The 22,373-nt window shown below is 35.0% G+C and overlaps 2 protein-coding genes across 2 annotated transcripts; both read right to left on the minus strand.

Moving 5' to 3' along the window:
• Positions 1-9,416: 9,416 nt before the first annotated feature.
• Positions 9,417-10,734, minus strand: LOC137645075 (uncharacterized). The gene is made up of 4 exons (XM_068377927.1): positions 10,677-10,734; positions 10,235-10,379; positions 9,922-10,041; positions 9,417-9,729 (listed from the first exon to the last, which is right to left on the minus strand). The coding sequence occupies exons 1-4, from the start codon at positions 10,718-10,720 to the stop codon at positions 9,619-9,621; spliced, it is 420 nt and encodes a 139-aa protein (XP_068234028.1). The 5' UTR covers positions 10,721-10,734; the 3' UTR covers positions 9,417-9,618.
• Positions 10,735-15,830: 5,096 nt separating this feature from the next.
• Positions 15,831-17,061, minus strand: LOC137645074 (uncharacterized). Its single transcript, XM_068377925.1, has 4 exons — positions 16,991-17,061; positions 16,658-16,802; positions 16,328-16,447; positions 15,831-16,135 (listed from the first exon to the last, which is right to left on the minus strand). The coding sequence occupies exons 1-4, from the start codon at positions 17,032-17,034 to the stop codon at positions 16,025-16,027; spliced, it is 420 nt and encodes a 139-aa protein (XP_068234026.1). The 5' UTR covers positions 17,035-17,061; the 3' UTR covers positions 15,831-16,024.
• Between the last annotated feature and the right edge of the window lie 5,312 nt (positions 17,062-22,373).

Genomic DNA, 22,373 nt, shown 5'->3' on the forward strand with positions numbered 1-22,373 from the left:
TAAGGACAAATCCATTAGATTTTGAAGAAAATACATGAGTACAAGTACGCAATGGAGGCAAGAGCAAAATAAGACTGATTTTTTGTGTCAGCATAACACAAAAACTACTGAACCAATTTAAACGAAACCTGGTGGACATGTGGGGTATGACATAAGGACAAATCCATTAGATTTTGAAGAAAATATATCCAAATAGTGGAGGTAAGAGCAAAATAAGACTGCTTGGCATGGCGGAGGCATGCTCCCTACCGAGTGGCTTTCTAGTTCATTCGGGGATACAATGTAAATAACCAAATCCATTTAACTCACCTGGTTAGTACAAGCTTTCTTGCATTGTTGAGTTTCGTCTTCGCAGGAGTCGATGAGGATCTCTTGTCCCTCCCAGACCATCTCCTGGGCGAACGCGTACGTGGTGAAAGCAGCGCAGCGACACCAGGTCTCCGCCTGAGTCCTGGAAGGATTCCGTGTCATTTTCAAGTTTGGAAAAATGTTCTTTCCTTGGGTCTGGATAAAATCGATTTCATTTTACTAGTCGGGGAAAGTTCCATTTGATTTTACTGGTCGGGGAAAGATCCAATACATTTTACTGGCCGGGGAAAGTTACATTTCATTTTACTGGTCGGGGAAAGTTCCATTTCATTTTACTGGTCGGGGAAAGTTTCATTTCATTTTACTGGTCGGGGGAAGTTCCATCTCATTTTACTGGTCGGGGAAAGTTCCATTTCATTTTACTGGTCGGGGAAAGTTCCATTTCATTTTACTGGTCGGGGAAAGTTACATTTCATTTTACTGGTCGAGGAAAGTTACATTTCATTTTACTGGTCGGGGAAAGATCCAATACATTTTACTGGCCGGGGAAAGTTCCATTTCATATTACTGGTCGGGGAAAGATCCAATATATTTTACTGATCGGGGAAAGTTCCATTTCATTTTACTGGTCGGGGAAAGTTCCATTTCATTTTACTTGTCGGGAAAATTTCCATTTCATTTTACGGGTCGGGGAAAGTTCCATTTCATTTTACTGGTCGGGGAAAGTTTCATATAATTTTACTGGTATGGAAAGTTTTTTTTTTTCTGGTCTGGAGAAGCTACTTGTCTGGAAAAGTTTCTTTTTTTATTTTACTTGTCTGGAAACGTTTTTTATATTCTACTGATCTGGAAACGTTTTTTTATATTTTACTGGTCTGGGGACGTTTTTTTTTAGTTTACTGACCTGGAAACTGTTTTTATTTTACTTGTCTGGAAACGTTTTTTATATTCTACTGATCTGGAAACGTTTTTTTTTTATATTTTACTGGTCTGGGGACGTTTTTTTAGTTTACTGACCTGGAAACTTTTATTTTACTTGTCTGGAAACGTTTTTTATATTCTACTGATCTGGAAACGTTTTTTATATTCTACTGATCTGGAAACGGTTTTTTTATATTTTACTGGTCTGGGAACGTTTTTTTAGTTTACTGACCTGGAAACTTTTATTTTACTTGTCTGGAAACGTTTTTTATATTCTACTGATCTGGAAACGTTTTTTATATTCTACTGATCTGGAAACGTTTTTTATATCCTACTGATCTGGAAACGGTTTTTTTATATTTTACTGGTCTGGAGACTTTTTTTTTTAGTTTACTGACCTGGAAACTTTTTTATTTTACTTGTCTGGAAACGTTTTTTTGAATTTTACTGATCTGGAAACGTTTTTTTTTTTATATTTTACTGGTCTGGGACGTTTTTTTTAGTTTACTGACCTGGAAACTTTTTTTTTTCTATTTTACTGGTCTGGAAACGTTTTTTATTCATTTTAATGGTCGGGAAAAGTTTCGTAGATTTACTGGTCTGGAAACTTTTTTGTTTTTTTTATATTTCTGGTCTGGAAAAGTTCAATTTCTTCCATTTCATTTTACTCGCCTAAAAATGTTCCATTCCATTATACTGGTTGGGAAAAAGTCCTTTTCATTATACTGGATTGTAAAAGTTCCATTTCATTTTACTGGTTGGGAAAATTTCCATTTCATTTCATAGTCGGGAAATTTTCATTCAATTTCACTGGTCGGGAAAAGTTCACTTTCATTTTACTAGTAGGGAAAAGTTTTATTTAACTTTACTGTTCTGGAAAAGTTCTATTTCATTTTACTGTTCTGGTAAAGTTCCATTTCATTTTACTGGTCGGAAAATTTCCATTTTTTCACTGGTCGGAGAAAGTTCCATTTCATTTTATTAGTCTGGAAAAATTAAATTTAATTTTACTGGTCGGGAAAAAATCCATTTTATTTCACTGGTCGGGAAAATTTCCATTTCATTTCACTAATGGGGAAAAGTTCCATTTAATTTTACTAGTCGGAAAAGTTCTATTTCATTTTACTGATCGGGAAAAGTTCCATTTCATCTTACTGGTCGGGAAAATTTCCATTTCATTTGACTGGTTGGGAAAGTTACATTTCATTTTACTGGTCGGGAAAAGTTCCATTTCATTTTACTGGTCTGGAAAAGTTTAATTTCGTTTCACTGGTCGGGAAAAGTTCCATTTTATTTCACTGGTTGGGAAAAGTTTCATTTCATTTTACGGGTAGGGAAAAATTCCATTTCATTTTACGGTTCGGGAAAAGTTCAATTTCATGTTACTGGTCGGGAAAATTTTAATTTCATTTCACTGGACGGGAAAAGTTCCATTTAATTTTACTAGTCGGAAAAGTTCCATTTCATCTTGCTGGTCTGGAAAATTTCCATTTCATGTAACTAGTCGGGAAAAGTTCATTTCATTTCACTGGTCGGGAAAAGTTCCATTTCATTTAACTGGTCGGGAAAAGTTCTATTGAATTTTACTGGATCGGATAAATTCCATTTACTTTTACTGAGCTGGAAAGTCTATTTCATTTTGCTGGTATGAAAAGTTTAAACGTTCTGTAGTCAATTATCATTATTTTCATTTTTCGATGTAGTGGTTTAGTATATGATCTCTCTCAAGAATTGAAGGAAAAATAAATTGATTACAGTACACACACACACACACACACACACACACACATATATATATATATATATATATATATATATATATATACATATATATATATATATATATATATATATATATATATATATATATGTATATACACACACATATATATATACATATATATACATATATATATATATATATATATATATATATATATATATACATATATATATATATATATATATATATATATATATATATATATATATATATATATATATATGAAATGAAATATAATGGGAATCATATATTCTATTCCATGCACGAAGAAGAGAATTCCGAACATTGATAATATATATAGAAATAAATAATTCTCGTATTTCCTTGACATATTTTACCTATATTTCCTTAATTTATTTGATCAAAATACATATGAAATAATTCTCTTATTTCCTCGACATATTTTGTTTAACCTAAGACCATGGCTCTATCCGTGTCTGCATAAAGTCAAGTCTTATCAACGAATAATAAAATATCTATATATTGTGCAGACAACAAATCATGTTGACGCGAGAATAGTTACAGATGGTTTTTAAATTACTAGACCTAATATATATGTCTACTGTAGGCTCTAGAGGTTTCAAATAATGCTGCCCTAAGACTAAAATGATCTCCCACTAGACATCTGAAAGACTGAAGATGTTAAGGCTTTCAAGGGGAAACAATATTTTTTCTTAGTGCTTTGATAATGTGGATTTGACAATAAACGAGCAATATGTGGTGTGGAATACTTGAATTATTATTATTATTATTATTATTATTATTATTATTATTATTATTATTATTATTATTATTATTATTATTATTATCTGCTAAGCTACAAGCCTTGGAATGTATTCAATAAAATTAATTATGAAAGGTCCTGTAGTGGGTAGGGTTCCCCTACAGTAAAGGACCAGAAAAACAGGCCTAGAGTAAAATGCTTACCTTGCAACAACTACACCGAGGAGGAGAAGGGCGAGTAACACCTTCATGGCTGGTTTTTGGACAAGATGAAGCACCTCCGACCTTTACTGTCTCTTTTATGAACTCTGTATGCCCAAGGCTCTGGTTTACGTAATGCTTTTTTCTAAACAGAAACGAACCGGTTGCGTAGTCGAGATGATAAGGAAGTTCTCATGGGAGCACGTTGTTGGGGCTTACGTGATGGTGGTTTCGTAATGGCTAGCGTAGGTAGATTGGGAAATTAAATCTATACCTAATCCGTTATTAACACGTTACTTGAATACTCAATAACTTACTGAAGTCGCTTTGATTTAAAATGTTTTCTAATTCTTAGGGCAAAAACAAATGTGATTAAATTGTAAGTAGCAAATTCAAAAATAATTTGAGAAGAGAGAGAAAAATGTTAAAATTACTGAAGTAAGTCGGAAGGAATCTAACAGACACCAAGTTAGTTTCTGTTTCAGCTTCTTTTACCAGTGGTCCCAATATGAGTATACACTTGGTATACACACAAGGCACCTTGACCCAAGATTGGGACATGCTGTCTGGACTCTCTCTTATATTACAACTATTTATTACGGTATGTTACATTAGTATAAATATGACGCTTTAGTTTTATATATTATAACGAAGAGCTGCACTAGCAGATGATTAGGGACCTAGAACTTAAATAAAATATGGTGGCCTATTGGTAACGTCTTTGCTTGGCGGTTGTTTTTTTTTTGTAGTGTCTGCAACCTCGCCATCCATGCGAGTTAAGGATGAGGGGTTTGGGGGAGGTCCCAGGTCCTAGCTTAGGTGGAGAGGCGGCTTGGGCGCTGATCATATGGATATATGGTCAGTCTCTAGGGCATTGTCCTGTTAGGGCATTGTCACTGTCCCTTGCCTCTGCCATTCATGAGTGGCCTTATGATAATTTAAGATATTTCCTGAATCATTAACGTACTTTACTATATGCTATTGGGTGGTTAATACTTCAAGTCATACACTAGGAATTACTTGTATGTCATTGCAGAGTCATTGTAGCCCCTAGCTGCACTCACTTTTTGACTTTCTATTATACCTCCATTCCCATTACCTTATTTCGTTTTTGCTGTTCATAATCTTAAACTTTACCCCATTTAGCAGTTGCAAGTTTTCCCCCAATTGCACATGGCCCTTGAATGTATGTATGTATGTGTATATATATATATATATATATATATATATATATATATATATATATATATATATATATATATATATATATATAAAATATATATATATTTATATGTGTATATGTATATATACATACACACACACACACACACACACACATATATATATATATATATATATATATATATATATATATATATATATATATATGTATACACAGTATATATATGCACACACACTCTTGGAGATTGTCGTTTCCAGTCAAGGTTGGAAAGGTGACTTCGTGATTACAAACATCGATAAGTTACGGAACAGAATGACCGAGATTGCGTAATGAAATATATAGGCAATACGGAGATGTGTTTGTCCTTCCAACACATGTTTTGATGGGGGAAAACAACACCTGAGTTTCTCATCAATGGCTCACCTGGTCACGTTACTGCCTCTCGCATCACGTAACTACCATACTCTATATGTAACACATATTCTATAAGGAGCGGTGTTAAATATAATCGCTGTTGGGTAATTAAGTCACATTGGCCTTCTCAAGAATATTCAATTAAATTTTTTTTTCTCTCTTGACACCGACTGGAAGTTGGCCATATGTTTGATTCACCCTTCAACTTTTATTCAATCTTGAGGCTGGCTTTAGTTGAAGAATATTAATATTACTAATATTATCAATGTTATTGATATCTTTAATATTGTTAATGTTATTTATCTTAATATTAATAACATTAGTAATATTATAATAATAAGTTTTGGTCTGTGATTCTGCAATGGCATTCCAATTTTCTCAGTATTGTCAGTGAATTTATTAGTTGTTGATTCACCTTTTCCGATAATCTCAGCTTGTAAAAGGACCTGTTATCATTTTTTTGTATTTAAAGCTTTTGCTTGATCTGGAATCTGAGAGTCCTGGCAATATCTTTGAGGTCGTCGATAAAAAAAATTCCTTGAAACATCTCAAGTTATCCTCATTTCCTTCCTCTAATTATTCCTAGAGAGAGAGAGAGAGAGAGAGAGAGAGAGAGAGAGAGAGAGAGAGAGAGAGAGAGAGAGAGAGAGAGAGATTGAGAGAGATTCGAATGTCTGGAACATTCTCTTGTAAAATAAAAATAAGTGAAGCCATTTTTATCATGCTCACCGTATTTTATCAAAACAATTTCTTAAACAGTTTAAGATAGAAAAAGCAGTTAAAATTTACAATTTTTACTTCTATTTTGTTAAAAAACTCTGACTGCTAAGAGTTAAAAATGTGAAGGACAAGGATTTATGAGGTATATCAGAGGAGAGAAAGGCTTAAAAACAGTTTTTGAGCATAATCGTTGAAGACTAAATAAGATGAAGGCAATTAAAAGAATTGTGGTGGCCGATGTGTTAACCTCCCCGACTAGTGAACGCTAGACTGGGGTTCGAGTCCCGCTCAAACTTTCTAGTTCCTTTGGGCTCTGCAACCTCACCATCCTTGTGGTTTTTTTGCTGAGTCATCAGTAGCTATTGCTTGGCCCTCCTTGGTCCTAACTTGGGTGGAGAGGGGTCTTGGGTGCTGATCACATGCACATGGTCAGTTTCTAGGGCATTATCCTACTAGATAGGGCAATGCCACTGTCCCTTGTCCCTGCCATTCATGAGCGGTATTTAAACCTTCAAGTCTTTAAGGTATATAACGTTGCTTAGCATACGTGGGAAGGTGTGAAGCAGACTTGGCTACTAGAAAAAAACTGGATAATTCTAATTATTTCTGTTTAATTTTTTTTTTCTTTTGTAGCTGAAATCAATCTGAGTTTGAAACCCGAGTCGGGACTTTAACCTTATTAAAGGCCACTCATGAATGGGCAGGGGCAAGGGACAGTGACATTGCCCTGTCGAGTAGGACAATGTCCTAGAGACTGACCATATATACATATGATCAGCGTCTAAGTCCCCTCTCCACCCAAGCTAGGACCAAGGAGAGCTAGTCAATGGCTGCTGATGACTCAGCAGATAGACCTACAGGCTCCCTCAAAACTCCCATCCTTAGCTCAAGAGGATGGCGAGGATGCAGGGACCAATGGAACTAATGGTTTTGAGCCGGACTCTAACCCCCGTCTGGTGATCACCAGTCAGGGACGTACCATATTAAGATGGTTGGAGTCGAACGATGCTGCTTTGATAAAGATTAATTAATTTATTTATTCATTTGGCTGTATTCCAATTTCCAAGTAAACTAAGACACTGTTGTGTAACAACAAGGCTACCCCTATGCTCTTGCTCCTATGATTCTCCGTAAATGAATATCACTGGAATCGGTGATTCCGAATACTTGCTACTTTAGCTTGAAATCTTTCAATGTTGATATGCACGAAAATATAATGAATACCACAGCCATAAGACTAGATTTGGTCCTCTAGATTTATGCTATCTGTAGAGGTGATGGCAATTTTATTGCCAACATATAGGTAATCTTCATTTTTTTTTTTTTATCTGCAGCCTACTGAGGTTTATTCCTTTCAGCTTTAATTAGCAGAATGAGTTTCCTGGCTGCTATACGACTGTACTGACTTGTGTTTGAAAAAGGTTTTAATATTTTTTTTGAAGGACTGTGGATTCATGACTTAGTTTTTCTGATTTGTCGTGAATATGAGCGTGCGGTCATTTGATTGTTGATCCATTTGTGGTGTTTTATTATTTTCTTCTTCCCCATTTTAATTTTGTAGAGGCTTGCTTTGCAAGTTATGGGCATATAGTCTTGTTTGATATGAATGTTTGTTTATCAAATATTTGGGAGCTTTCGCCATTTTGTAATGCCCATTCATCTAAGGAATTATTATTATTATTATTATTATTATTGTTATGTGGGAGGGTGGGCTGTGGAACCCCTAACAGTACCAGCCGAACTCGGCTGAATCCCTTGTCAGGCTGGGAGGAACGTAGAGAGGATAGGTCCCCTTTTCTGTTTCATTTGTTTGATGTCGGCGACCCCCCAAAATTTGGGGAAGTGCCTTGGTATATGAATGTATGTATGTATGTATGTATGTATTATTATTATAATAATTATTATTATTATTATTATTATTATTATTATTATTATTATTATTATTATTATTACCTACTAAGCTACAATCCTAGTTGGAAAAGCAGAATGCTTTAAGCCCACTAGCTCTAACAGGGAAAATAGCCCAGTGAGGAAAGGAAACAAGGAAAAATAAAATATTTTAAGAAGAGTAACAGCATATAAATAAATATTTCCTATGTAAACTATAAAAACTTTAACAAAACAAGAGGAAGAGATATAAAATAGAATAGTGTGCCAGATTGTACCCTCAAGCGAGAGACCTCTAATCCAAGACAGTGGAATATCCTGGTACAGAGGCTATGGCACTACCCAAGACAAGAGAATAATGATTTGATTTAGAAGTGTCCTTCTCCTAGAAAAGTATTTTCAAAGCCAAACTAAAAGGAAATAGACAATAATGAAAAGATAACGAGTAAGGGGATTTGATTCCTTAGATGGGATGAATTTTGTAAATCCTCCTTTGCATTGTCTTAAAACTTCTAATATAGTATAAATTTTAATAGATATTCCATATATTCTTAAAAAAATCTTCAATAAATTTTCTGCTCATGTCGTTCTTTGGCCATTACACCAGCCACCTGTTGAGATACGGCCGCTAGAAAGTTATTGGGTCCTTTGACTGTCCCCGTCCCGGTTTTTGGTTACGGCTTATTTTTCCTTTGCATATACATACTCTCTCCTCATACACCTGGCAACATTTAGATAAGCGAAAAATTCTTCTTCACTCAAGGGGTTAACTACTGCACTTTAATTGTTCAGTGGCTAATTTCATCTTGGTAAGGACAGAAGAGACTTTAGCTATGGCAACCTATTCTTCCAGAACGACACTCCAAAATCAAACGATTGTCCTTTAGTCTTGAGCAGTGCCATACCCTATGTACCATGGTCGTTCACCGTCTTGGTTTAGAGTTCTCTAGCTTCAGGGTACACTCAGGCACACTATTCTATTTGTTTCCTTTTTTCCTTTACTCACTGGACTATTTAACCTGTTGGAACCCTTGGGCTTATGACATCTTATTTTTCCAACTAGGATTGTAGCTTATCAAGTAATTGTAATAATAGATCAATTAGTATTGAGAGCCTCAGGAATCCGTAATTAGTTTTAGTAAAGACAGTTGCTTCATATCACCCTCGCTTCATGAATAAATGAAAAATGTCGAACATTTATCATTAAGCGAATTCTTTCATTTGTATGAGCAAATCAAACTTTTAAGGATCCGAAAGTAAACCCAGTTTTGCCTTTGTTATTTATTATTTTATTCTCAGATAATGCCATTACATAAAGTGTAGTAAATTAAGATAGGATATTACTTCACGTAAAGAGCCGGAGAGCAGGAATGATGTCATCTCCTGAAGAGATTTTCTGATCTCACTGTTGCTCCAAGCCAAGTTCTCTGAGGATTAATTGACTTAAGAAATTCTGGTCGGCTCATCTTTGTAGCTGTTAATTATTGAGGCAGTGCACTTGTAAATTTTCGCTACAGCAAAGCATGTCGGGAGAGGCTTGACCTGTGTACTCCCAGGGACCACCGCATACCTCGTAATAACCATAGACCTGGAATTTAGTATTTGTTATACGTTGGATAAAGGAGGAGAGAAGAGTATTATCACCAGACACACACTGAAGAAACGGGATTGGTTGGTCATGGCATTTAACTAGATGAACAATAAGTAGGCATAAAATCATTTAAGTGAAATTAAGGGGATATATTTGAATATAGTCTTCAAAGGAAATGTAAAAACTTACCCGGTGATTATGAACGCCAGTCCAATCGATGCCAGTCAGGTTCTCGCAAATAAGCTGTCCTACTGTCTTACCCTCAGGGGTCATGGCCCACAGGTCACCGTAGTGGCTGAATTCGTCTATCTAAGAAGAAAAGGAGCAAATGACTATATTTGAATTTAGAATGAAACTATATATGCACTAGATATCAATAAGTACTTGAGAGAGAGAACTCTTGCTATGTAGCTCTGATGCAGAGAGAGAGAGAGAGAGAGAGAGAGAGAGAGAGAGAGAGAGAGAGAGAGAGAGAGAGAGAGAGAGAGAACATATGCAATACCGCTGTGATGCATTCGTTCTTGCATCTGTTATGTTGGTCGCAGTAGTCAATGGTGATTTCTGGTAACTCGTATGCCAGAGCCTGAGTGTCCCTGTACGTGAGGAAGGCCCCGCAGCGGCACCAGGCTTCTCCATTTTGAGCAGCACTTGAAATAATAAAATGGATGTTTTGAGACGAGATTTAGCAAGAATCAATTGTTGCTACGAATGAATTACATGGAGTTAAGTGTTGTACATCGTGTAAGAATCAAGAAAATTGTTGGAGATATTTCTATGCATACACACACACACACACACACACACACACACACACACACACACACACACACATATATATATATATATATATATATATATATATATATATATATATATATATATATATATATACATATAAATATATGTCAAGTTTTAGTTTGAACAGATTGATTATAAGTCTTTACCAAGCGGCTGCAACCAAAGCAAGTAGGACAATTGCGATCTTCATGGTGGCTCCCTGGCTGTCACGATCAGAGTGAGGATGGATGCCTCTGTGTCTCCTTTTAAAGCCAATTTATCTAAAATCGATTGCGTAATACGAATTTCATCAAGATAACGAATCGCTCTCCTGGCCACTTGAAATAAATTGTGGGAATATTTTCTATAAAGACATTGATATCACTCCCTCCCGCAATTGATAAGTTTCTAATAGTTATTGTATAACTGATTATTATTATTATTATTATTATTATTATTATTATTATTATTATTATTATTGTTACTTGCTAAGCTACAACCCTAGCTGGAAAAGCAGGATGCTTTATAAGCCCAGGGGCCCCAACAGGGAAATTAACCCAGTGAGGAAAGGAAACAAGAAAAAATGAAATATTTTAAGAACAGTAACAATATTGAAATAAATATTTCCTAAAAAATAAACTAAAACTAAACAAAATATTTATATTAATCCCTCTCGCAATTGACAACAGTTTTTAAAGGTTCTTGTATAACTGATTTGATGGAAAAGTTCCCATACAAAATTTTGTAATAAATTTTTTTTTTTTTATAACCAATAAGACATTTTTTCTAAAAAAGAATTATATGAAATATCGAATTTCGGTATAAGAATTTAATGAATAATTTAGTCTTCGAAATGGTTATGTATCCTATGGATTAGCAGTATTAAACAATAATTAAATTTCAGGTTGAAAACATTCTGGAAAATTGAGCTTAAAATTTCAGAAGCTGATTAATTGATAAGCAGAGATGGCACATCATGCAAGCCTTATGATTATTATTATTATTATTACTTGCTAAGCTACAACCCTAGTTGGAAAAGCGGGATGTTATAAGGCCAGGTGCCCCAACAGGGAAAATAGCTTAGTGAGTAAAGGAAACAAGGAAAGATAAAATATTTCAAAAGAGTAACATCATTGAAATAAATATCTCCTATATAAACTATGAAAACTTGAATAAAACAAGAGGAAGAGAAATAAGATAGAATAGTGTGCCCGAATTTACCCTCAAGCAAGAGAACTCCAATCCAAGACAGTGGATGACCATGGTACAGAGGCTATAGTACTACCCAAAACAAGAGAACAAGGATTTGATTTTGGAGTGTCCTTCTCCATAAGCATAAGGATAAGGATAGGGAAGTGGGGAATATGGGGAAAGGAAGAGTACCCCTGGACATAATCCAGTTTATAGCCCGAAGGCAGGTACTCGGGATGGGAAAGAATAAGGAAAAAGGGAGAAAGAGAAGTACAGGAGAAGAATAAAAGAGAGGGACAAACCCTCTTGCGATGTTAGATAGGATTAGTAGCAGTTTGAAAAAGAAAAGACAGGTGGGGAGAGGAAGGGTTTTTTGGTTAAATGTCTAGCCCTGTTGCAGGAGTATGTCTGTCTGACACCTATTTTGATGGTTAAAGAAAGGTATGATTGTGAAAAAATTATGATGCTTTAATGAAATATCAACTTAACTGTTGAAATGATATTAATAATTTTATTTTTTCATTTATTATTTTTAAATCAGATGCTATATATCTGGGCCTGGGAGGATCACAATTGATCTTAGGCTCCAGTCTCCTCCACCAATTATGATTACGAGCATGTTCGATGGTGAGATTTCTGGTTAGGGTGCAAAGGTCGTCATGTCTAAAGCAAGGTTATCCCAAGTGTTCTGGCTAAGCCTGTGGAACCTGACATTGAGAGGTTCCAACTTAGAAAGCTGATGTAATTCACGGATTTTATTGTAATAGGGAGGGCTCTCTTTGTAGACTCGCCTTAAAGCCCTATTTTGTATTGCCTGCATTTTATTTAGTGAAGTATTGCTAAGTGCTCCAAATATTATAGTGGGGTATTCTAATTGAGGTCTAACTAATGATTTATTTAAGCGAAGTTGGGTTTTGGTTGACTGATTTTTAAACCGTTTTAATTTATCAAGAGTTACCCTAGAAGCAGTTATTCTTGCCCAAAAAAAGTATTGTTAAAGCCAAGCTAAAATAGAATAGACAGTGATGAAAAGAAAACGAGTATGGTAATTTGATTCTTTAGGTGTAATAAATCTGGTAAATCTTACTTTGCATCATCTTAAAAAATATTATCATCATGATCATCATCATCATCATTATTATTATTATTATTATTATTATTATTATTATTATTATTATTATTTCTTGCTAAGCTACAAGCCTAGTTGGAAAAGCAGGATATTGTAAGCCCAAGGGCCCCAACAAGGAAAATAGTCCAGTGAGGAAAGGAAGCGAGGTAAAATAAAATTTTGTAAGAATAGTAACAACGTTAAAATAAATATTTCCTATATAAAAGTAGTAGTCTTTTTGCCATAGACGATCACTTTTGGTAAACCCCATGCCATGGCCACTCAGTGTAACGACCTTCCCCTGGGAAATTGTTTGCCATGGGCGATCACCCTTGGGAATCGCATGCCACTGCGAATCAGTTTGTGAGTGGGTTTTAAATGTCTGGTTTGTTTACAAATAAGGTATTAAAGCATGAATAATCTCAAATTATCGAGTCACCAATCACTTCGTTATTTAAAAATCAAACATAAATGATTAATTCAATCGCTATCTTTTCTTACTCAAATATTGTGAAAGATCAAGGAGGTAACGGATGCAAAATAACAGGGAAAAAATGGTCATATCACGACTGAACTAAGCATTCATTAACTGTATTCTCTCCTGAAATCCCAGTTTTAACTAGTACCAATCAGGAAACATCACTAAAATAATATGTCTAATGATGGGGGTTGGGGGGGGGGGGGACGGCTTAATTTCTATCTATTCAAACTTAGCGGGTTGTTTTGATAATCCATTTTTTCACACATTGCTTACTTGAATCTTCAAAAAGTAATATCGCGTTTCTTCTTCGACACTTTTGAACCAGTGGGATACGGAGTTGAATCCTGTTAATTTTCAAAAAGACAATCTAAATTTCCATTTGAATTAGGCTTAATACCAAACGGAAGGATCCTGGTTGTAAAGAGTCCTTCAAATGACCCACAACTTGAGCAGTTCAGTAAGGGAAGAGGAGAAGAGGTAGAGAGGAATGACCAATCCTTTCCATATTCTCTTCTCTCCTCATGCACCTGGCAAGACTGGGATTACGATATAATTCTTCTTCGCTTAAGGGGCCAATTACCGAACTGTAATTGTTCATTGGTTACTTTCATCTAGGTAAGGGTAAAAGAGACTCTTTAGCCATGGTAAGCAGCTCTTCTGGGCGATGGACTCTCCAAACTCAAAACATTGTTCTCTAATCTTGGGTAGTGCCATAGCCTCTGTACCATGATCTTGGGGTACACTCGGGCTTAATATTCTATCTTATTTCTCTTCCTCTTGTTTTTATAACTTTTTATAGTAACTCTCCATTCAACATGACATTCTATCTAGCACCACCCTACCTTCTCGTGCATCTCATAATCTTATTCTTACCCACACAGTTTCTCCTCCGAGTCTGCAACCAGTACAGTATCATACGCAAACAACAACCGATTCACTTCCTACTCATGGTCACTCATCTATCAACTTCAATCCTTGACCAAGCTGTGCATTCACCTCTCTTACAGCTCCATTAACAAACAAATTGAACAACAACCCATTAGGTCTTTTTCTTCGGAGATACCTCAATCAAATCTAAACTTGTATTTTCTATTACATTTCTTGAGGTGTATGGACTTATTCATAAATTGGTTTTCAAACATTTACCATTGATGATTTTCCTTAGCTATTGCCTCATCCTAGAGAGTGGAAAAATTACAATATCTTGTCACATCATGTCAGGTTTACGTTCAATGTTGCGGTGCTTTCATTATTATGAGAATTGAAGTCCAAGAGATGTTTTAAGGTTGTGAGTCCTCGTATCTTTTTGTTAAAGTTTCCATACTAGAATTGGTAGCTGAAGGTTCCAAAACGGATTTCTTTTGTCCCATAAAAACTGAAAATATGTATAGAGAAAACTGCTCCTTTACTGGGGAACATTGGAATTCTATTTTGTGAAGTTAGATGTCCAAAACTAATGTTAAAGAAGGCTAGTTAATTTTTCTGTTGGAGTTTTATTGATGCTCATTCCCACTTGGTATAGTTTGTTTTCCAATAATGAACGTAAAGACGCATTAGATTCAAAGGTTTAACACCTCAATTTTATCTAGAATTTATCTATGGAGAAATTTCGATCAGCCGGAAATCAATCTCTGCCGTATGCTAATTTGAAGCGTATTTTTCAATGATATTTGATTGATGAATTATGATATTTTAAACTGACTAGGTTTTTTAATGGAATTCAAGTTTGTGGGCATTATAAAGAACAACAAACGGGTGGATTCTTTGCTTCATTTGTATTGGAGTGTTTCTGTGTTGTATTTGATGACCAATCAATATTTTTCTCAGTTGGCGAGTTGTGATAAAAAGGTTTATTAATTCCATATGACTTATGAGTGAATGGCTTTCTCTATTCAATACACAGATGTCTAGTTATGTCATATCCCTATCATTTATTGTTAATTTATTATCATCATTTATTTATTTCCTTATTTCCTTTCCTCACTGGGCTATTTTTCCCTATTGAAGCCCTTGGGCTTATAGCATCTTGCTTTTCCAACTAGGGTTGTAGCTTGGGTAATAATAATAATAATAATGATAATAATAATAATAATAATAATAATAATAATAATAATAATAATAATAATAATATATGAAAGATCTAATTTAATGCTGTTACTGTTCTTAAAATATTTTATTTTATTTGTCCATTACTTCTCTTGTAGTTTATTTATCTCCCTGTTTCCTTTCCTCACTTGGATATTTTTCCCAGTTGGAGTCTTTCGGTTTATAGCACCCTGCTTTTCCACGTAGGGTTGTAGCTTTTAAGTAAAAGTAGTAATAATAATATTAATAATAACATGAATACCCCCATTTCAAAACGTTTTTCATTAATATAAGATGAAGATAGATCCCTCTGTTTTAGTAAAGACAGTTGCTTCATATCACCCTGGCTTCATGAATAAAGGAAAAATGTCGAACATATATCATTAAGCGAGTTCTTTCATTTGTATGAGCAAATCAAACTTTTAAGGATCCTAAAATAATACCAGTTTTGCCTTTGTTATTTATTATTTTATTCTCAGATAATGCCATTACATAAAGTGTAGTAAATTAAGATAGGATATTACTTCACGTAAAGAGCCGGAGAGCAGGAATGATGTCATCTCCTTCAGAGATTTTCTGATCTCACTGTTGCTCCAAGCCAAGTTCTCTGAGGATTAATCGACCCAAGGAATTCTAATCGGCCCATCTTTTTAATAATTGAGGCAGTGCTCTTGTACACCTTCTCTACAGCAAAGCATGTCAGGAGAGGCTAGACCTGTGTACTCCCAGGGGCCACCGCATACCTCGTAATAACCATAGACCTGGAATTCAGTATTTGTTATACGTTAGACAAAGGAGGAGAGAAGAGTATTATCACCAGACACACACTGAAGAAAAGGATTTGGTTGGACATGGCATTTAACTGGATGTACAATAAAGATGCTGAAAATCTTTTAAGTGAAATCATGGGGTTATATTTGAATATAGTCTTCAAAGGAAATGTAAAAGCTTACCCGGTGATTATGAACGCCGCTATAATCGATTCCTGTCAGATTCTCGCAAATAAGCTGTCCTACTGTCTTACCCTCAGGGGTCATGGCCCACAGGTCACCGTAGTGGCTGAATTCGTCAAGCTAAGAAGAAAAGGAGCAAGTGACTATATTTGAATTTAGAATGAAACTATATATGCACTAGATATCAATAAGTACTTGAGAGAGAGAACTCTTACTATGTACCTCTGATGCAGAGAGAGAGAGAGAGAGAGAGAGAGAGAGAGAGAGAGAGAGAGAGAGAGAGAGAGAGAGAGAGAGAGAGAGAGAGAGAGAGAACATAATATGCAATACCGCTTTGATGCATTCGTTCTTGCATCTGTTATGTTGGTCGCAGTAGTCAATGGTGATTTCTGGTAACTCGTATGCCAGAGCCTGAGTGTCCCTGTACGTGAGGAAGGCCCCGCAGCGGCACCAGGCTTCTCCATTTTGAGCAGCACTTGAAATAATAAAATGGATATTTTGAGACGAGATTTAGCAAGAATCAATTGTTGCTACGAAGGAATTACATGGAGTTGGGTGTTTTACATCATTTATGAATCAAGAAAATGAGATATTTCTATGCATACATACACACATATAATTACGTCAACTTCTAGTTTGAACAGATTGACAATAAGTCTTTACCAAGCGGCTGCAACCAAAGCAAGTAGGACAATTGCGATCTTCATGGTGGCTCCCTGGCTGTCACGATCAGAGTGAGGATGGATGGTTCTGTGTCTCCTTTTAAAGCCAATTTATCTAAAATCGATTACGTAATACGACCTTCATCAAGATAACGAATCGCTCTCCTGGCCACTTGAAATAAATTGTGGGAATATTTTCTATAAAGACATTGATATTACTCCCTCCCGCAATTGATAAGTTTCTAATAGTTCTTGTATAACTGATTATTATTATTATTATTATTATTATTATTATTATTATTATTATTATTATTATTATTATTATTATTATTGTTACTTGCTAAGCTACAACCCTAGCTGGAAAAGCAGGATGCTATAAGCCCAGGGGCCCCAACAGGGAAATTAACCCAGTGAGGAAAGGAAACAAGAAAAAATGAAATATTTTAAGAACAGTAAAAATATTGAAATAAATATTTCCTAAAAATAAACTAAAACTAAACAAAATATTTATATTAATCCCTCTCGCAATTGACAACAGTTGTTAAAGGTTCTTGTATAACTGATTTGATGGAAAAGTTTCCCATACAAAATTTTGTAATAAAAAAAAATGTTTTTTTTTCTTTTTTTGTTATAACCAATAAGACATTTTCTTTAAAAAAGAATTATATGAAATGTCGAATTTCGGTATAAGTATTTAATTAATAATTTAGTCTTCGAAATGGTTATATATCCTATGGATTAGCAGTATTAAACAATAATTACATTTCAGGTTGAAAACATTCTGAAAAATTGAGCTTAAAATTTCAGAAGCTGATTAATTGATAAGCAGAGATGGCACATCATGCAAGCCTTATGATTATTATTATTATTATTACTTGCTAAGCTACAACCCTAGTTGGAAAAGCGGGATGTTATTAAGCCAGGTGCCCCAACAGGGAAAATAGCTTAGTGAGTAAAGGAAACAAGGAAAGATAAAATATTTCAAAAGAGTAACATAATTGAAATAAATATCTCCTATATAAACTATAAAAACTTTAATAAAACAAGAGGAAGAGAAATAAGATAGTGCCCGAATTTACCCTCAAGCAAGAGAACTCTAATCCAAGACAGTGGAAGACCATGGTACAGAGGCTATAGTACTACCCAAGACAAGAGAACAATGATTTGATTTTGGAGTGTCCTTCGCCATAAGCATAAGGATAAGGATAGGGAATTGGGGAATATGGGGAAAGGAAGAGTACCCCTGGATACAATCCAGTTTATAGCCCGAAGGCAGGTACTCGGGATGTGGGACAAACCCTCTTGCGATGTTAGATGGGATTAGTAGCAGTTTGAAAAAAGAAAAGACAGGCAGGGAGAGGAAGGGTTTTTTGGTTCAATGTCTAGCCCTGTTGCAGGAGTATGTCTGATGACACCTATTTTGATGGTTAAAGAAAGGTATGATTGTGAAAAAATTATGATGCTTTAATGAAATATCAACTTAACTGTTGAAATGATATTAATAATTTTATTTTTTAATTTATTATTTTTAAATCAGATGCTATATATCTGGGCCTGGGAGGATCACAATTGATCTTAGGCTCCAGTCTCCTCCACCAATTATGATTACGAGCATGTTCGATGGTGAGATTTCTAGTTAGGGTGCAAAGGTCGTCATGTCTAAAGCAAGGTTATCCCAAGTTTTCTGGCCAAGCCTGTGGAACCTGGCATTGAGAGGTTCCAACTTAGAAAGCTGATGTAATTCACGGATTTTATTGTAATAGGGAGGGCTCTCTTTGTAGACTCGCCTCAAAGCCCTATTTTGTATTGCCTGCATTTTATTTAGTGAAGTATTGCTAAGTGCTCCAAATATTATAGTGGGGTATTCTAATTGAGGTCTAACTAATGATTTATTTAAGCGAAGTTGGGTTTTGGTTGACTGATTTTGAAACCGTTTTGATTTATTAAGAGTTACCCTAAGAAGCAGTTATTCTCGCCCAAAAAAGTATTGTTAAAGCCAAGCTAAAATAGAATAGACAGTGATGAAAAGAAAACGAGTATGGTAATTTGATTCTTTAGGTGTAATAAATCTTGTAAATCTTACTTTGCATCTTCTTAAAACATATTATTATTTTTATTATTATTATTACTTTTATTATCATCATCATCATCATTATTATTATTATTATTATTATTATTATTATTATTATTATTATTATTATTGTTATTTTCATATTTATTATTATTATTATTATTATTATTATTATTATTATTTTTATTATTTCTTTCTAAGCTACAAGCCTAGTTGGAAAAGCAGGATATTATAAGCCCAAGGGCCCCAACAAGGAAAATAGTCCAGTGAGGAAAGGAAACGAGGTAAAATAAAATATTGTAAGAATAGTAACAACGTTAAAATAAATATTTCTTATATAAAACTAGTAGTCTTTTTGCCATAGACGATCACTTTTGGTAAACCCCATGCCATGGCCACTCAGTTTAACGACCTTCCCCTGGGAAATTGTTTGCCATGGGCGATTAGCCTTGGGAATCGCATGCCACTGCGAATCAGTTTTAAATGTCTGGTTTGTTTACAAATAAATGGTATTAAAGGATGAATAATCTCAAATTATCGAGTCACCAATCACTTCGTTATTTAAAAATCAAACATAAATGATTAATTCAATCGCTATCTTTTCTTACTCAAATATTGTGAAAGATCAAGGAGGTAACGGATGCAAAATAACAGGGAAAAAATGGTCATATCACGACTGAACTAAGCATTCATTAACTGTATTCTCTCCTAAAATCCCAGTTCCAACTAGTACAAATCCGGAAACATCACTAAAATAATATGTCTAATGATGGAGGGGGGGGGGGAGGGGTGGCTTAATTTCTATCTATTAAAACTTAGCGGGTTGTTTTGATAATTCATTTTTTTACACATTGCTTTTTTGAATCTTCAAAAAGTAATTTTGCGTTTCTTCTTCGACACCTTTGAACCAGTGGGATACGGAGTTGAATCCTGTTAATTTTCAAAAAGACAATCTAAATTTCCATTTGAATTAGGCATAATACCAAACGGAAGGATCCTAGTTGTAAAGAGTCCTTCAAATGACCCACAACTTGAGCAGTTCAGTAAGGGAAGAGGAGAAGAGGTAGAGAGGAATGACCAATTCTTTCCATATTCTCTTCTCTCTTCATGCACCTGGCAAGACTGGGATTACGATATAATTCTTCTTCGCTTAAGGGGCCAATTACCGAACTGTAATTGTTCATTGGTTACTTTCCTCTAGGTAAGGGTAAAAGAGACTCTTTAGCCATGGTAAGCAGCTCTTCTGGGCGATGGACTCTCCAAACTCAAAACATTGTTCTCTAATCTTGGGTAGTGCCATAGCCTCTGTACCATGATCTTGGGGTACACTCGGGCTCAATATTCTATCTTATTTCTCTTCCTCTTTTTTTTTTTTTATAAGTTTTATAGTAACTCTCCATTCAACATGACATTCTATCTAGCACCACCCTACCTTCTCGTGCATCCCATAACCTTATTCTTACCCACACTAACTCGCAACTTCCCTCTCTCACATACCCTTCCAAACTCCATCACTATTTGACACAGCTTCTCCTCCGAGTCTGCAACCAGTAAAGTATCATACGCTTCCCAGTATCATTCACTTCATACTCATGATCACTCATCTATCAACCTCAATCCTTGACCAAGCTGTGCATTCACCTCTCTTACAGCTCCATTAACAAACAAATTGAACAACAATCCATTAGGTCTTTTTCTTTGGAGATACCTCAATCAAATCTAAACTTGTATTTTCTATTACATTTCTTGAGGTGTATGGACTTATTCATAAATTGGTTTTCAAACATTTACCATTGATGATTTTCTTTAGCTATTGCCTCATCCTAGAGAGTGGAAAAATTACAATATCTTGTCACATCATGTCAGGTTTTCCTTCAATGTTGCGGTGTTTTCATTATTATGAGAATTGAAGTCCAAGAGATGTTTTAAGGTTGTGAGTCCTCGTATCTTTTTGTTAAATTTTCCATACTAGAATTGGTAGCTGAAGGTTCCAAAACGGATTTCTTTTGTCCCATAAAATCTTAAAATATGTATAGAGAAAACTGCTTCTTTACTGAGGAACATTGGAATTCTATTTTGCGAAGTTAGATGTCCAAAACTAATGTTAAAGAATGCTAGTTAATTTTTCTGTTGGAGTTTTATTGATGCTCATTCCCACTTGGTATAGTTTGTTTTCCAATAATGAAAGTAAAGACGCATTATATTCAAAGGTTTAACACCTCAATTTTATCTAGAATTTATCTATGGAGAAAGTTCGATCAGCCGGAAATCAATCTCTGCCGTATGTTAATTTGAAGCGTATTTTTTAATGATATTTGATGGATGAACTATGATATTTTAAACTGACTAGGTTTTTTAATTGAATTCAAGTTTGTGGGCTTCATTTGTATTGGAGTGTTTCTGTGTTGTATTTGATGACCAATCAATATTTTTCTCAGTTGGCGAGTTGTGATAAAAAGGCTTATTAATTCCATATGACTTATGAGTGAATGGCTTTCTCTATTCAATACACAGATGTCTAGTTATGTCATATCCCTATCATTTATTGTTAATTTATTCTCATCATTTATTTATTTCCTTATTTCCTTTCCTCACTGGGCTATTTTTCCCTATTGGAGCCCTTGGGCTTATAGCATCTTGCTTTTCCAACTAGGTTTGTAGCTTGGGTAATAATAATAATAATAATAATAATAATAATAATAATGATAATAATAATAATATATATGAAAGATCTAATTTAATGCTGTTACTGTTCTTAAAATATTTTGTTTTATTTGTCCATTACTTCTCTTGTAGTTTATTTATCTCCCTGTTTCCTTTCCTCACTTGGATATTTTTCCCAGTTGGAGTCTTTCGGTTTATAGCACCCTGCTTTTCCACGTATGGTTGTAGCTTTTAAGTAAAAGTAATAATAATAATATTAATAATAACATGAATACCCCCATTTCAAAACGTTTTTCATTAATATAAGATGAAGATAGTTCCAATGCCAGGGGGAACCACACGCTGTTCGGCCACTTGTGGGCCACTATTGCCACTACCCCCTTGAAGGATTTCAGTTTGTTGAGGACCCTCAACAGAAGGTTGTGAGGAGGGAACAGATAAGTCCTGGACCATCTGTTCCAGTCGAGGGACATCGCGTCCACTGCTTCTGCTAAGGGTCCTCGTACGGGGACACGTACAGGGGCAACTTCTTGTTGTCTTTCGTCGCAAAGAAGTCTATCTGCAGTCCTGGGACTTGACTCAAGGTGAAGGAGAATGATCCTGCGTCTAGGGACCATTCCGACTCTATCGGTGTGAACCTGGATAGAGC

Source organism: Palaemon carinicauda, chromosome 8 (assembly GCF_036898095.1).
Source record: "Palaemon carinicauda isolate YSFRI2023 chromosome 8, ASM3689809v2, whole genome shotgun sequence".
In the NCBI taxonomy this organism is placed as follows: Eukaryota; Metazoa; Arthropoda; class Malacostraca; order Decapoda; family Palaemonidae; genus Palaemon; species Palaemon carinicauda.

Bases quoted from the DNA above. Each gene is read 5' to 3' on its own strand.
- LOC137645075 (XM_068377927.1), bottom strand. From the start codon at position 10,720: ATGAAGATCGCAATTGTCCTACTTGCTTTGGTTGCAGCCGCTTG. The intron at 10,380-10,676 runs GTAAAGACTTAT...TATTATTTCAAG, and splicing joins GCTTTGGTTGCAGCCGCTTG to TGCTGCTCAAAATGGAGAAG. The intron at 10,042-10,234 runs GTATTGCATATG...TTTTCTTCTTAG, and splicing joins AGAACGAATGCATCACAGCG to ATAGACGAATTCAGCCACTA.
- LOC137645074 (XM_068377925.1), bottom strand. From the start codon at position 17,034: ATGAAGATCGCAATTGTCCTACTTGCTTTGGTTGCAGCCGCTTG. The intron at 16,803-16,990 runs GTAAAGACTTAT...TATTATTTCAAG, and splicing joins GCTTTGGTTGCAGCCGCTTG to TGCTGCTCAAAATGGAGAAG. The intron at 16,448-16,657 runs GTATTGCATATT...TTTTCTTCTTAG, and splicing joins AGAACGAATGCATCAAAGCG to CTTGACGAATTCAGCCACTA.